This window comes from Hyperolius riggenbachi, chromosome 2 (assembly GCF_040937935.1).
Source record: "Hyperolius riggenbachi isolate aHypRig1 chromosome 2, aHypRig1.pri, whole genome shotgun sequence".
Lineage (NCBI taxonomy): Eukaryota > Metazoa > Chordata > Amphibia > Anura > Hyperoliidae > Hyperolius > Hyperolius riggenbachi.
This window is the reverse complement of record NC_090647.1, coordinates 440977959-440995567: the sequence shown is the minus strand read 5'-3', so window position 1 is coordinate 440995567 and position 17609 is coordinate 440977959. Positions and strand designations below refer to the sequence as shown.

At 44.5% G+C, this 17609-nt stretch overlaps 1 protein-coding gene across 1 annotated transcript in view; it reads left to right on the top strand.

The window, feature by feature from the left end:
• Window positions 1–17609, top strand: part of BCLAF3 (BCLAF1 and THRAP3 family member 3) — a 126849-nt gene that overhangs the window by 96858 nt on the left and 12382 nt on the right. The window contains exon 11 of the mRNA XM_068269997.1: window positions 8086–8194. Coding sequence (XP_068126098.1) covers window positions 8086–8194 — 109 coding nt within the window. The remainder of the gene's footprint in view (window positions 1–8085; window positions 8195–17609) is intronic.

Sequence of the window (17609 nt, the reverse complement as noted above, 5' to 3'; positions counted from 1 at the left end):
GTAAGTAATTCCATAATGCAGTCACAATATCTTGTGTGTTCGAATGGACAGAGCCTTTTTGCGGTATCCTAGGCTGTACCAATCATGAATGTAATTTTGGAGTATATTCACAAAAAAAAGTTAAAATTTATGTGCACAGACTGCGAACATAAATTTTATTGGAAGTAATGCAAATTAAAAAACACCTATTTGCATCATTTGCCTTATACAGTCAGTGCGTATGTTGCTTGTATTCCACCATTATGCTAGTTGTGTAATGCGTGTTACACAAGCAATGCACATGTTGCACATAGAACGCAAGTTATGCAAATAGTGTAACGTGCATTACTTAATTTGCGATACGTCAGTTACAATTTACTTGTGTGGATCTTTTGTGAGCATACGCCTTTGTAACTTGTACCTGTTCTATTTATTGTATAGTGCTTACCTGTTATACTTATTTTATAGTACTGTGTAATGTGCTTGTGCATTATAACTATAAGTATAACCATATTGTGCAAAAATCAAGCTGTAAGCTGAGAAAGATTGCTTTATTGTGATAATTTCTTGATTTGATGAAATTATAGAATGGAAGAGTCTAATAATCTCAATCCTTTAAATTAATTGTAGAGCATGATTTATGAGGCAAGAGGGGCAAAACACTTTGCCCCTTTCTCTCCTGAAATCAATAGGCTGACTTGGAATGGAAACAAAAGCAAGAGGGATATAGCGGCTACCATATTTATTTCTTTTTAAACAATGCACATTGCCTGGCTGTCCTGCTGATTCTCTGCCTTTAGGTGGCCATACACTGGTCGTACATATACTTTGGACATATACAAAGGCGTATGCTCACAAAAGATCCACACAAGTAAATTGTAACGGACGTTACGCAAATTAAGTAATGCACTTTACACTATTTGCATAACTTGCGTTCTATGTGCAACATGTACATTGCTTGTGTGACACGCATTACACAACTAGCATATTGGCGTAATACAAGCAACATACGCACTGACTGTATAAAGCAAGTTATGCAAATAGGGCAACAGGGACAGGAAGTTCAGTGAAGCTGCAGCCCAGCAGAGAAGAGGCAGCGGTGACCGGGAGGACTAGCGCCGGCCGGAGCAGGTAATGTATTGCCGCTGTATTGCGTCGGTTGTCAGGCATACGAACGCCGCTATCGATGCACTCCCGACCCGCCGGCGATCGAGCAAAATCTTCCGCACGGACGGCTCGACGGGAACGATTGATTTTGGACGGAAATCAAGTGTTTGCGCAATGATTTCACAGCAGATTCGATCACAGTGATCGAATCTGCTGTATATTGGCAGGAAAATCGTTAGGTGTATGGGCACCTTTTGATATTTTTAGCCATAGACCCTGAACAAGCTTGCAGATCAGATGTTTCTAATTGAAGTCTAACTGGATTAGCTGCATGCTTGTTTCAGGTGTGTGAAACACACAACTGCCTCCAAAGAGATCAGGATAGCCAGGCAACTGGTATTGCTTTAAAGGAAATTACATATGGAAGCCTTGTTTTAGGTTCCCTTTAAAGTATTTTTCAGTCTTAATTTAAGCAACTGTTGTGAGAAGAATATGGAGACTGCCATATTTATTCCTTCTTAAACAATACCAGTTGCCGGGCAGCCCTGTTGATCTATTTGGCTGCAGTAGTGTCTGAATCACTAGAAACAAGCATGCAGCTAATCTTATCAGATCAGACAATGTCAGAAACATCTGATCTGCTGCATGCTTGTTCAGGGTCTATGGCTAAAAGTATTATGGCCCATACTCACGAGGGACGGCGCGCGCGTGTTGCGGCGACAGGTCGCCCGTGAGTATGGGCCGTTGCACGCGCGCGCACCCCGAACTGTCGTCCGTCGCTCATGTCGCCATGCGATTGAAAGTTTCAATCGCATGGCGACAGTCGCCGCCGCATCCCCGCCGCAACTGTCGCTAGTCCGCGTGAGTACGCGGACTAGCGACAGCAACCTCCATTAAAGTATATGTAGCTTCCGTCGGAGGGAGGAGGAACGTCGGCGACAGCTTCCGCCTCGCCGCTGGTCCCTCTTCCGCGTGTGTACGCGGAGGGACCTGGCGAGGAGCTGTCGCCCACACGCTCACGTGTGCTGGCGACAGGCAACATTTGCAGCCCGTGAGTACGGGCCATTAGAGGCAGAGGATCAGCTGGACAGCCAGCCAACTGGTATTGCTTATAAGTAAATAATTATGGCAGGTTCCATATCCCTTTCACTTCAGTTGTCCTTTAAAGAAAAACATTTCTTTATTACAGCTGATACAAATCCTGCAATAAATCTGCTCTGTTTCTACTTCCTGCTTTCTTGGAAGCAGACATGTTGTTAATGAGCTTATCTGCCCTATCTGAAATGGCAGTCATGTGACGCAGGAAGAGAGCAGATTAGGCAGGCTAAACTCTCTCTAAATACAGGTTGCATGTCTCTGATTTTCTTCTGTCCTGTGCAAGAGTTCAGCTCCACTACGTTTCTGCAATGTGATTGTAGAAGGAGGAGGGGCAGCACTACAGACATGATACAAGCTGGGGGGGGGGGGGGGGGGAGACGGACAGCAGGAGACGAGTGCACAAGAGGCTGCCTTGCTGTGCATGGCTGTCTCTCCTCTGCATGTTTATTTCTTATTACTTTGTTTGGGGGCAGAGGTGTAAAGTAGCATCACTTCTCCTGCTCTTTCCCCCCCCCCCCCCCCCCAGCTGCATTGGACCAGCAGCTGCCATTTTCAACTGCTCTGGCATGGTTACCTGCAGTCTGGGGGAGGAAGGGGAGAATAAAGGAGCCGCTCTGAGACTGCCCTAGACTGCTGGACCCACGTGGCTCTCATCTTTGTAACTCCTGGAAGCTGCTGCTACTGGCCAGGGATGTGTGTGCGTTTTTTGCTTTGCTGCTTCTCTCTTTTCATTGATGAGAGAGAGAGAGAGAGAGAGAGACACCGTTATAAAATAGATCCTATTACTAATTGGAGAGCAGGAGGGAGAATCTGAGCAGGAGTCCCACCCCTTACAACCCGCCCAGCCAATCCCTGCTCCACCAGGAAGCGTGAGGTGGCAGGCAGAGGAGCACTCCTGCAGGGTACAGAATCCGCCTTTGCTATTGTGCGAGGCTGGCGCTGATTGAAAGCAGGCAATGGAGCGCTCCTATGTGAAGTTTCATAAGGTTTACAGCGCTGGATTTTAGGAGCCCCAGGCGGCGGGGTTTCAAATCAGCCGGGCAGCCCGCCCACCTAATTAGCCCTGGGGGGAACACTGTTCAGCCTATGGGGAAGAAGTATGGCAACTTGTGTTTCTACTGGAGCTGATGATCTTGCAGGTGGGACCATGGCTCTGTTATTGGGCCAATCACTGCACTTGCCATGGTCCTGCCCGTGAGACCATCTGATCCAGTAGCAATCCAAGTTGCCATATTTTATTCCCCTTACTGCCGCTAAGACTTACTTTCAGGGTAGGGCTTATATTTTGAGCATGCTCGAAATTCCTTCTAGGGCTTTCCGGTACTTTCAGGGAATATCTTAATTTCAGGGAAAGAGGGTACTTGTGCTTACACAATATGGCTGTGTGTACACAAAAGGGAGCACAGACGGGAATTAGAGGAGTTTCCTAGCTGGCAGTGGTGGGGTTCGAGGACGACATGGGAAACCTCAAGATGCCGCCCTCTTCTTGGTTAAGTATCTGGTATTTGGCGCTGCACCTGCCAGTTAGACTGGCTGGCATGCCATGTAAGCTAAAGTCTTTCTTACTGTGGTGTAGAAAAGATCTGAAACCTCAGATAAAAGTAATGTCCACTGCTTGAGTTTTGGAAGTAGATTCTGTGTTCGGCATGGAACAAGCATGGAGTTGAAACATGCAACACTTGCATGTTAAAGTGAAACTTAAAGGGAACCTTAGCAAAATAAAAAAAAAAGTTTCACTTGCCCCTGCAGCCCTCAAAGCTCCTCGAGTGTCCTCTGGTCCCAGTTTAGTTTTCAGTCACGCGTATTCTTTTCCACCTTGCCGGTGTCGAGCACATCCTGCGCAGGTGTACTGCACCTGTGCAGGACGCGCTTGACGGCGGCAAGACGAACAAGAATACACGCGGCTGGTGGCCGACTCCTACTCGGTTGAAAATGAGACTAATGGGCAGCGGGGACCAGAGGACACAAGGAGCTGTGAGGGCACAGGATGGTTGCAGGGGGCTTGGAGAAGCCCTGGGTAAGTGAAACTTTTTTTTATTTTGCAGGGTTAAGGTGGCCTTTAAGTGAACCTTAAAAAAAAAAAAGGGGTTTCTCTTACCTGGGGCTTCTACCAGCCGCCTGCAGCCACCCTGTGTCTGCGCCATCACTCCACTGCACAGATGCAGTGGCTGGCGACTGGCCTTGTCGCCGAAATCGAAACTTGGGCACTGCGGGCGACAGGAGCATCGAGGAGTGACAGCGCGGGCACAGGGTGGCTGCAGGGGGCTGGTATAAGCCCCAAGTAAGGTTCACTTAAAGGAAACCAGAGCTGAGTAAAAATAAGTGTTATACATACCTGGGGCTTCCTCCAACCCCATCTGCACAGATCGCTCCCACACTGCTGTCCTCAACCTTCTCCTGTGCACATACCCAGTCCCGTAACTTCCTCCAGTCTGCGCAAGAGAAGTGCGCCCTCTATGTATCTTCGTAAGTGGCTGCTGGACAGTAGGCCTGAACGATTTATCGTTTTTAAACCGAAATAGCGATCACGGATATGGCGATTCTGTGATCGTCAGAGTGGCGATTTTTTACAATATCCCGCGCCCTCCCGCTCTGCACTCCCCCTCGCCGCTCTGTATACAAGTTGCAGCGGCTCTCATTCCCGGCGGTTCGCCTGCAAACTTCTTTCTCCCGCTGTGTGCCACCTCTCCTCCTCCGTCATCAGCTCTTTTGGCTTCTTCCTCTGCCTAGCGTGTCAGCTGGGCGGGCGCCGGGCATCAGACTCCGCCCACAGGCTCTCGTTTCCTGCGCTGTGCGCCGCCTCTCCTCCATCATCAGCTCTTTTGGCTTCTTCCTCTTCTTCCTCTGCCTAGCGTGTCATCAGCTGGGCGGGCGCTGCCTCTCCTCCATCATCAGCTCTTTTGGCTTCTTCCTCTTCTTCCTCTGCCTAGCGTGTCATCAGCTGGGCGGGCGCCGGGCATCAGACTCCGCCCACAGGCTCTCACTCGTTTCCCCCTGCAGGACAGTGGAACATCAGAGCTGCCTCAGGTAGACTTTTAGTGGCTGGAAGAAGCCGGCAAGTAAAGCTTTACTTTATTTTACCTCTGAGCCTCCACACACGGGCTCTCACTTGTTTTACCTCTCCCTCCATTGCTAGCTGGGCCTGTCAGTTAAAAATAGTGTGGCAGGCAATCAGGCTTAGGAAATGAAATTACAGGATCACAGTTCAGCACCCGCCTCCTTTGCACAGTAAAATTCTGAATGAGGCTTACAGCCTGCTAAAGCTTCATTTGATGAAAATCGTGGATTCAATTGAAATCGCAATTTCTGACAGAAATCGTGCGATTCAATCTTTTCCTAAAATCGTTCAGGCCTACTGGAGAGGTACGAAAAGATCGCACTTTCCTTGCGTCAGACCGGCTGTAACTGGAGGAACTTTGGGAAACTGGTAACGGCGCCGGAGAAGGCGCAGTACGGCGGCGTGGGAACGATCTGTGGGGATGGAGGAAGCCCCAAGTATGTATAACACTATTTTTACTCCGCTCTGGTACATTGTAAGTTTCACTTTTTAAAAGGAAGTCAGTAATGGCACCTTCCTTGTTCCTCCCACTCCAGGTTTCTCATAATTACCTATCATCAGTTGGGAGACATGCCTATAATAATAGCGACTTGTTAACTGCAGCAATAAAAAAAAGTTTTCCCTGCTTAAGTCTTTACCAGTCAATTTAGCAGGTAGAAAGGGGGCATTATATGTAAAATTTTGTGTTCCACATAAAGAAAAATATAGTACCGCCTTCAATAAATAAAACATGTGCTAGAAATAATATACATCCCATTTACAGCTCTTCCACAGATGATGCTTATTACACAGTCAGATAATGACTAGTAATGCTAGAATCTGTCTCGTTACATTTATTGAATCCATAGAATGGATATGTAAAGTGACCCTGGTACAGGGAGTGACAAAACTAGTAATACTGGTTACTCATTAAATGACCCGCATATACTTGTAGTAAGAAATCAATTTATATCCATGCCGAAAGATCTGGAACATGCTGTACTGGATGGCCTCAAATTACTACTAGTTCCACCCTAAACAATTATTCAGACAACAAAGATGAAGGCCCTATACCAACATTCCTGCTGTGAAAAATGCAACGCACTTGCATTTCCAGGCACTTCTTCCCAACATGATTTTGATTTTATTTATTATAATGGAAATCATAATGCATTTGCGGGAATTTGACAATGCTGCATTTGTATCCATTTAGTTGTGAGGAAGGGACCTAAATAAAGCAGTTTCATGAAGCAATAGCTAAAAGTATCCCCTGAGGCTACTTACACACTAAGACGTTGCGTTTAGGGGACGTTATAGGGCACATAACGTGCCCCTAATGCAACGCCTGGTGCACTCTGATGTGGACATCAGAGTGAGCCACGTTGTGCCGCTAACTCTGGCGTCCGTGATGCGTACTCTTAGATGCATGCAGCATCACGTGGTCCCGCCCGGCCAATCGCCGCACAGAGCGGCCGCTCCAGGAAGTAAACGCTGCACGTCACACCGTGCAGTGAATATTAATTAGTCATGTGCCTGGCTGCTCTCCACTCCTCCCCAACACTACTGAGCATGTGCGTACAGTCTAGCGCATAACGCACAGCATGCAGCACTCTCAACGGATGTGCTGTGTTGCAATGTAACGCAACGTGGGCACTGTGAACGGGCTGATTGATTTTTCATTACTGTGCGGTGGGGCTGCGTTACAGGCTGCACTAACGTGCGCCTGTAACGTCTTACTGTGAAAGCAGCCTTAGTCCTATCTGATATTGCAATGCATTTTCAAACACATTTTGCTTTCTCTCTCTCTCTCTCTCTCTCTCTCTCTCTCTCTCTCTCTCTCTCTCTCTCTCTCTCTCTCTCTCTCTCTCTCTCGTAATAGTCTTGAAAGGTAACTTAGAGGAGCTCAAGTGAGAATAGTGTAATAAATAAAAAGTGCTTCATTCTTACAATAATTATGTATAAATGATTTAGTCAGTGTTTGCCCATTGTAAAATCTTTTAAATCCCTGATTTACATTCTGACATTTATCACATGGTGACATTTTTACTGCTGGCAGGTGATGTGGCTGCTGCTTGCTGTTTTGGCAGTTTGAAACAGCTGTAAACAGCTATTTCCCACAATGCAGCAAGGTTCCCAGACATTAAACTGCCAGGAGTATCATGGTCCTCAGAGTTTCTTGTGGGAGGGGTTTCACCACAATATCAGCCATACAGAGCCCCCTGATGATCCGTTTGTGAAAAGGAATAGATTTCTCATGGGAAAGGGGGTATCAGCTACTAATTGGGATTGGTCACGGTTTCTCTTTAGGTGTGCTTTTTATATTCCCCTAGAAAGGTAGTGTGCCTTTTTCTGCCAGATGGTGTCTCTATACCTCCTGCTGTGCTTTCAGACAAAATGTATTGTTCCTCGAGGTGGATCTGCCAGTCAAGCTATCTGTTTAATTGTCTCTCTGACTAATATGCAGGCAATATTCAGGTGTGTGTGTGTGGGGGGGGGGGGGGGTTGTTTTTACTAAAGACAAAGTCTGAACACTATTGTGATGTTTTGCTGTTAACAACTTAAAAAATACAAATGACAATTGTTTAAAGTGACCCTAGTGTATAGGGATATGGAGGCTGTCATATTTATTTCTTTTTACACCACTCCCACTGTTATGATTTAGGTCTGTGGGTGGAAGTGCCCACTGCATGCATCCTCCAAGCTTGTCAGGCATGGTGGAGTCATAGTGCGTGCGCACACACGCGCACACTAGGGAGCAGGTGCCGCTTTATCATTTATAACTGTAATTCTTTACCTTTACATGAAATAGTTTATCATGTATGACCTGTATTGACATTAACAAAAACCCTGTTTTCTCTGTGCAGTGATGCTTCAGGCAGCTGTTATGGACTACAGTCCCAGGAAACTGGAGAATTACAGACTTTATCCAGGATGAGCAGGTCATCCTTCGACAACTCCACCGGGAGAACTTCAGTAAGTGTTATTAAAGCATCCCTGAACTAGACTTTCCTACAGTTGATCACATCTCTGCCACGTGTTTGAGGTCCATGTTTTGTAGGAAAGCCAAATGAAGTTTGTTTTTTACACGTGGTAAGAAACTAGGAGCAGCCCCCGTAAGTAATGACAATCCCCACAAACCCCCACCCCCGACACACTATTACACTCCTCCCTCATGGGGAGGTTAATTTTTTTATAAAATGTAATGACAGGTGCTCAGTTTGTTTTGAAGGTATGGAATGCTGAATGTTTATGCAACAGAGACCACCCCAGCGCATTATTATTCCCATTCTTACTATTCCGCCGGAAGCTGCGCCAATGTCTGCCTCACCATCTTCCCTCCTCTTCTCAATAGAAACAGACGAGTAGGAGTGCTCGGCCCCCAATGTATTTATTTATTTAAAGACTGCTGAAGCCAAATAATAATAATAAAAACAAAACAGATAATCGCCTATGAGGAGGGATGGCTGTGAATCTTATACAGCCTTCCTGCTCCTCTCTCATGGTCCCCCTGTTCTAGCACTGTGTCCTGGTGATCTTTTATGTATCAGTAGTCTCCATATTTTTCTCACTTCAAGTGGGCTTTCATTTTCTTTGCTAAAACTGGCACATTTATGTAAACTGTCGTTTTTAGTTGTTGGCCCAAGTTACATTAAAACATTGCTTAATCACAGAGAAGCATTAGCTAGAAATGCATGTGAAAATGCCTTACTGGCTTTTCAGACATAAATACACAACGGGGCGTATTTTTTACTTACAAAGACGTGCAAAAGGGGAGCAGCTGGCCAGAGCAACCAATGAGACTTCACTTATTCACCGAAAACGCTAATCGATGCTCTGGACAGTTGCTCCGATTTACGTTGTCCATCGCAGTAAATGAGCCACTTTGTAGAAGTAGTGCAAAACTGTTGACATTTTAGAGATGAAACCCTCAGTCAGATTTACCATAAATAGGCGACTTGTTTACTTAAGGGCTGGTTCAGACGGACGTTCAGAGGCGTTGCGTTCGTTGACGTCGCAGTGGTGTTGCGTTCAAGCTTTCGGGGGCGTTCGCGTTGCGTTCTGATGCGGTCGCGATTTTTCTTCCCCTAGGGGGACATTACCTGTCGCGGTTAACCGCCCCTAGAAGCTACATGTAGCTTCCAGGGGCTACTTGAACGCCAGGGAAAATCGGGACCCGAACGCCACGTTCGTGTAAACGCGCGTAAAAGCTTGGTACAAACGCTCCCATTCACTTGAATGGGAGCGTTTAACGCCAAGCCCTGAACGCTGGCGGTAAACGCTGCACAAGCGTCCGTCTGAACCAGCCCTTACACAGATCTCTCTAAATTTCCACTAGTATGCACTGGAGCCACATTTAGAGGAAAGACCTGTATTTCTTGGCATAGATTGTAATATTTTATTGTATGTTTATTCAGCCAGTAAATCAAGTTTCTTCATGTGTTTTCGCCGCCGAGTGTTAGCTCATCAAGTGCCTGCCTGTGGGTTATCCGATTAGCTCACCTGAGTTTTCCTACCATGTGCTCAGCCTACCACTGCAGAGCTTTGTTTATCCTTTCATTTAGATAAATCATTGATCATTAATACGGCAAACTGCGCTTTGAATGAGCTGCTCATGTATGAGCAAGTGAACACAGCTCATTTCTATTTCTATGAACGTGATCTGATTGTTCCATAATGATGGCCTTGTGAGAGACACCCAGTTACATCCTGTATTTCATTCAGTGTAATGCTACCCATGTTCAGAATTTCCTTTTCTCTGGCGATCTTTTTACTGCGTTTTATGTTTGAGGACATCATTCCAGACATTAGTCGCAAGTAGTTATTACATCGCTCTGGAAACCGCCTCATGGGGAGGTTAATTTTTTTATAAAATGTAATGACAGGTGCTCAGTTTGTTTTGAAGGTATGGAATGCTGAATGTTTATGCAACAGAGACCACCCCAGCGCATTATTATTCCCATTCTTACTATTCCGCCGGAAGCTGCGCCAATGTCTGCCTCACCATCTTCCCTCCTCTTCTCAATAGAAACAGACGAGTAGGAGTGCTCGGCCCCCAATTTATTTATTTATTTAAAGACTGCTGAAGCCAAATAATAATAATAAAAACAAAACAGATAATCGCCTATGAGGAGGGATGGCTGTGAATCTTATACAGCCTTCCTGCTCCTCTCTCATGGTCCCCCTGTTCTAGCACTGTGTCCTGGTGATCTTTTATGTATCAGTAGTCTCCATATTTTTCTCACTTCAAGTGGGCTTTCATTTTCTTTGCTAAAACTGGCACATTTATGTAAACTGTCGTTTTTAGTTGTTGGCCCAAGTTACATTAAAACATTGCTTAATCACAGAGAAGCATTAGCTAGAAATGCATGTGAAAATGCCTTACTGGCTTTTCAGACATAAATACACAACGGGGCGTATTTTTTACTTACAAAGACGTGCAAAAGGGGAGCAGCTGGCCAGAGCAACCAATGAGACTTCACTTATTCACCGAAAACGCTAATCGATGCTCTGGACAGTTGCTCCGATTTACGTTGTCCATCGCAGTAAATGAGCCACTTTGTAGAAGTAGTGCAAAACTGTTGACATTTTAGAGATGAAACCCTCAGTCAGATTTACCATAAATAGGCGACTTGTTTACTTAAGGGCTGGTTCAGACGGACGTTCAGAGGCGTTGCGTTCGTTGGCGTCGCAGTGGTGTTGCGTTCAAGCTTTCGGGGGCGTTCGCGTTGCGTTCTGATGCGGTCGCGATTTTTCTTCCCCTAGGGGGACATTACCTGTCGCGGTTAACCGCCCCTAGAAGCTACATGTAGCTTCCAGGGGCTACTTGAACGCCAGGGAAAATCGGGACCCGAACGCCACGTTCGTGTAAACGCGCGTAAAAGCTTGGTACAAACGCTCCCATTCACTTGAATGGGAGCGTTTAACGCCAAGCCCTGAACGCTGGCGGTAAACGCTGCACAAGCGTCCGTCTGAACCAGCCCTTACACAGATCTCTCTAAATTTCCACTAGTATGCACTGGAGCCACATTTAGAGGAAAGACCTGTATTTCTTGGCATAGATTGTAATATTTTATTGTATGTTTATTCAGCCAGTAAATCAAGTTTCTTCATGTGTTTTCGCCGCCGAGTGTTAGCTCATCAAGTGCCTGCCTGTGGGTTATCCGATTAGCTCACCTGAGTTTTCCTACCATGTGCTCAGCCTACCACTGCAGAGCTTTGTTTATCCTTTCATTTAGATAAATCATTGATCATTAATACGGCAAACTGCGCTTTGAATGAGCTGCTCATGTATGAGCAAGTGAACACAGCTCATTTCTATTTCTATGAACGTGATCTGATTGTTCCATAATGATGGCCTTGTGAGAGACACCCAGTTACATCCTGTATTTCATTCAGTGTAATGCTACCCATGTTCAGAATTTCCTTTTCTCTGGCGATCTTTTTACTGCGTTTTATGTTTGAGGACATCATTCCAGACATTAGTCGCAAGTAGTTATTACATCGCTCTGGAAACCGCCTTTCAGTGACTCACCGCAGCTTTTGTGGTATTATTTTTCACTTTTTCGTTAACATTTTATTCTTAAACTTCTAACTGGACAGTAAAAATACATCAAGTGGGACAGATGGTACTTTTGTAAGAAGAGGATTCGTTGGGTCGATATTGCTGTTAGACTATGCTATGTGCTTATTGGTGCTTTTTTTTTGTAGACTTATATGAGAACGTCTCCAGTGAGCTTTCTAATCCATTACACATCTCAACCACTGCCATTAAAGAAGACACCCACAATGTATCAACTAAAACAATGAAATTGCTTGTAATTGGCTTTCCATAGTTGCTTAAAAAAAGGGGCTGTTTTATTGCTGCAATGGCTTTGCATTGTGGATTTGAGAAGGCTTGTCAGACCTTCTGTATCTGTTGCCACAATGATATGTTTGCGCCAATCAAAAGCACTCATGCTATGGTCTCTGGATCTGCCTAGTTGTTACTATTGCTGTGACTCAGGCTTTTGAAGAAGTCAGTCTCATGCTTGGGAATACACGGGTCATTTTTGCGGCAGATAGATGGTTAGATAGATAATTTCCGACATGTCCGATCTCCCGTTCGATCGTTTTTCGATTCCTCATGGAGGTGAATGGAAAAAGAGAAGAAAAACGAGATTCGAGTGGAGACTCGAGCGGAGAAAACGACCCGTGTATTCCCAGCATAATGCCTAATACATTTGGAGTGACACATAGGAGACCTTGCTCTTTGATGTCACTAATCTGCTGGACTTTGCTTGTTTCTTAAATGGCTAAGCTTATTACTGTTCATCACAATGCTGGACTAAAGGTGTGCAAACATTCACAAATACGGTCATCTGCAGGACTGGGACTTGATCCCTTAGATCCTAGGTTCTCAACGTGTGGTACGCGTACCCCAGGGGGTACTTCTGATGGTTCCAGGGGGTACTCGGGCTTTATGTACTTGGCCAAGAATAACACATTTAGAGTTTTAGAAAATAATAATTCTTGTTTAAACAACACCAAATTAGTGTTTTAGCTAATTAAAAGCAATGGTAAATGCTTGGAAATTGTTTAGAATCAATTATCATGTACTACAATTAATATATATTTGTCAGGGGGTACTTGTGATAATGTTTACTATGCCAGGGGGTACTCGGTGAGTACAGGGTTTTAAAAGGGGTACATACCAATAAAATGTTGAGAAACACTGCCTTAGATGACAGTTTTGGGCAGAGAGTGGTAGAGACACATCACTGGAACAGTAGCAATAGACCTTTTGGCTCAACCGCAAAGTATATCACCTGTCCTATACAAGTAATTACTCCTGCAGTACGGTGGGAGCGTCTGGACAGCATCAGGGCAACAGTGCTCCAAATGAAGTTCACAAAATATGGTTGCCAAGTTTGCAATGAAAAAATCTTTAAGTGTACCTTAAGTGACAGGTGACATGTTGAGATAAACATATAATACTAGCCCTCAACCAGTATGCAGAGACACATCACTGGCCTACAGACTAGTGACGCATTCTGAAGCTATGGAGTAGGGAAGAGGAAAGCCAGTGTAGTGCACAGCGCAGCAGGATGGGTAAGGCGGAAACCATGAGCTTAGCCCAGATGGTCCAGCACTCTCAGCAACACATCGAGGAGGAATGGAGCTGTCCATACACATGCTAGATTCTGGGCAGAGACGGCCCCAATCATGGCTGAGATCTGCCGTGTGTACGAGGTTGAAATATTTTATATGATTATTTTTTCTTGCACCGCTAATGCTCTTGTTTGAAGCCTTAACCAATTTTTTTTGCTGTTCTATGTGTTATTTAAAATTCAGCACTTACTTTAGACCTGCATAAAGTGTGAATTGTGAAGTGCACTTGATTATTTACACATCTGACACCTTTTACTGATCCTGAGTTATGTTAGGGCCGGTTCACATTACAAACACGGACGGCCACGCATGCAGAACGCAACGCATGCAAACGCACGCCATATGCGTTTGTATGCGTTGCATGGCTGATCCCATCACTGAAAAGTGAATGGGACAGCCGCGCATTTTTACAAAATCTGCGTGCAGCATGTGTTCCCGAACCGCACAGGTCCGGAACGCATGCAGTGTGAACATCAGACAGTGCACTCTATGCACTGTCTGATGTCGTGCGTGTCTGCCTCCTGCACGCGTTTCCAAAACGCGGCTGGAAACGTGTGCAGTCTGAACAAGCCCTCAGACCACCTAAAGCTCTCATCTGAGCCTCTAGTAATGGATTATCCAAAGACAGTAAGTCTGGGAGGAGAAGTCAGCATAGCTGTGACATGACTGGGAGGGCAGAGCTACATACCCATATGCAGTACAGTAATATATAATGTTGGAGGTGTTTTTCTGATGCTGAAAATAGGATAATTAATGTAAAAGTGGCTATCCTGAATAATTTACTACATTCTACTATATGTCATTATGGTTCCTCTTTAATCTTTGATGTTTGGCTACTTTTTCACTACCCTCACTTAGCGTGTATGTGGTGGTGGGCAGTTATCTCGTTCCCTATAGGCTGCAGCAGTCGTAAAGCTACACCTGAGTTAGATCTGCATAAGTCGTTCAGGTTCAGCGTTCCAGATGTATTAGAGATATAGGATTAACCTCTCATGTCCCATGTTTTAGCATCATATTTTGCTTCAAACAGAATTTGCCGCTCTGTACAGAGTCATTTAATGCAATGTAACTTATTGTATGTTCTAATATGATTTCTACCTCAGGACAGCAATAGAAGATGTTCTAAAAGTCACTGAAGACCTGTGTTCTGCTTCAGGGTATATGAGTGGTAATATCCCAGCCAATGACAAGTTTCTGTCACCAGACTCCCAGGAGAGAAAACAAAAACCTCACTGTCCTAAATGTGCTGAAAGCCCTCCAACATGCAGGAAATGTATACCTGAGGGGGAGAGAAGCTTGGCTGTAGTGAGTTATAGCATGTAAATCTATAGCAAGCAAGATTTTCTCCATCTAGGTGTTAGCTGTTTAGGGGGTTGAAGGAGGCATTGGCTAAAATACCACTTAAGGTAACCAACTAAAGGTGGCCACACATTTATAGATTTTCAGCAGATTCGACCATCAGATTTCTGTCAGATGCCTGTCAAGTCAAATCTGACAGGAATCTATCTGATGTGTGCCACACACCAGGAACAGATTTCCAATATAATTCAGAATTAAACCTATTGGAAATCGATCTAAATACATTATAGGACCATTAGATCCAATGCAACTCTATGGGCCATCACTCTGCTGCCAGCAGCAGACCAACCTAGATTTTCCATCCAGTCAGATAGATCAAATCGACCAGAATCGGCCACAGATCGATCGATTGACAGATTTGATAGAATTGATTTCTGATCAATTCCATAGAATCGATGGCTAAAATCAGACAGTGTATGGGCCCCTTAACTTTATAATCTACATACAATGAATATAATCAGCAACTAGGTGAACCATTTACATTGCACAAAATTAAAGTAGCGGTTCATTCCCACTCTCCTCATGGGGATATATAAGACATATGGAAATGTCCTTCTGCCACAGCTATGGAAGGTCTTCAGCCCACTAGAGGGGGGGGGGTGCTGTACTGGGAGTATCTCCTGGGAAAGACCCCAACATTTGTGATGCTTAGAACCAACTTCCCTGTGACATTCAGCATTATACACCCGGATCATCATATCAAATAGAACCACATCACTTAATGTATGAGAAAGGTATTTTTAGATCTGCTAACAGAACATGAAAATATAGGCAATTGACCAGTACTATGTCATGATACAGAAGAATCCTTTAATTCCGTGAAACTGTATGGGAAATACTTCCTCGATATACCATTGGCTGCAAAAATCACCTGGATCAAACTTTTGGTGTAAGCTACTTCTATCCTTGGTTGGTAAGATTAATTATGCCCTAAGTACATACTATATAATTCCCTTGTATGGTTTACGCTCTTCAGCAACCCAGAGGAGAGAGAGGGGTTTTTTTTGCAGTTTCAGAGCAAGGTTTATTTTATGGACCGTAATATGCAGAATTTGATCCCTTCAAATCCCACAAGTAAGCAGCTAGGCTGGGGTATGGGTAAGGTTAATATCACAGGAAATCTGGAGGGTCAGGGCGAAGCCCAGCAATCAAGACATTCCTTACATTAATGATATTGAAAAGACATTGGGGTAATTGAAAGCGGATTAGTAATGTAGGTCCATTTGATAAAGATACGTCATTAGGATCTCAAGTAGAATTTGTGGAACTAATATTTGTAGAAGCCCAGGCTGAATGGAAAAGGTTTGGAATAAATCGGTTACATGAAGTGTTAAGTTGTAGAAGTTTCAAATCATTTCAGTATGTATAGCTGTAGGTATTTACAGACAGATTTATTTACAACTCATTTGACAGTTTCCTAATAGAGCTATGGAAAGGCCTGGTTTTGGGTCTGGTCGATGATGTATATCGGGCTTCCTTTACTGAGGATTTAATATTTAGTTTACATACCTTTTATACAAACTGATTGTTCGGTTCAGACCCAATGCTTAAAGATAAGTGGCCAAGGGGTGTTGGGAATAGTGTTTGCGTTCAAATTCAAGATTTTGAATTCAGAAACCCCGAAATATCCGGAACACCACACTTCAGCACCCGAGCAAGAGGACAGGGTCATCGGTAATTCTCGTACTTGGGAGCTTGTGAACTCCACTTGGCCCTGTCCACTTGCTTGGGTGCTGAAGGGAGGTGTTCAGGATAATTCTGGTTTCTGAATTCAATATCCCGAATTCGAATACCAACACTAGTTGGGAAAATCTCTGATGGACAAAAGGACTCTGTTGTTGCATTCCCCTTCTTTCTTTTTTTTATTTTTTTTTTATTTTACCTCATTTAAAATAATTATTATTATTATTGATTTATGAAGCGCCACTGGAGTGCAGCAATTTGTTTCGCAGCGGACGTGGCACCTGTGCTGATGCAAATTCAAATCCAAATCCCTATAGCTGTGCAAAGCACAGCTATGGGAGTTTAGATGCACTCTGCGAAAAATTGCAGCATGCATAATTTTTTCTTCACCCCATGTGATTCAGATGCAGAGTATTGATTTCAATAGGCTGCATTTCTACATCCAAAATCACGTGCAGACGTCGCCTGTAATTTGTGTATAGTGGAAAAGGGTCCTAAGATACAAGCATGGGGTACGTGATAATACAGACAGGGCCAGATCTACCATAAGACACTGTAGGCATGTGCCTACAGGCGCCTGATGATGGAAAGGCAGCACACTCGCCTCCCCAAGTTCCATCCACCTTGCCTTATCTATGCAGATTCTCGAGCGGAGTGTAAATGAGAGGTCACTCAACTGGGTCAGTGACCAAATCTCCCTTCAGTTGGGGTCCCCTCATGCTACCTAATACTACTACTACTTAGTATTAGGTAGCCAGAGCTATCCTCAGTACTAAGGGGCACCTGTAGCTACCTATGATGAGCAAGGGAAGTAAGAGCAGTGAAAGTTGGCCAGCCAGCACACTTGCGGTGCAGTTCGGTGGGTGTTTGTAGTTTCATGGAGTTTGAAGTCTAGGGTGCCAGGACATCTGTGACTATAAGCTCCTGTGGTGTAAATCCAGGCCTGAATACAGACAATATTATACACACGTGTATAGGGTATTGAGTTGACTCATGTTGGGGTCAAGTGAAGAAGGCTATAAATCATAATATGGTGGGGATTAGATTGATATTTTTTGGGGGGGTAAATGTAACGGCAAAGAGGACAGAGTAATCCCTAACCAGACAGACCTCTGCAGTGTATTTGTCTATTTTGCCCAAATTAATTCTATTCTAAATTATAATTTTTTAGCACATCTATCTGTCTTCCCCATACAGT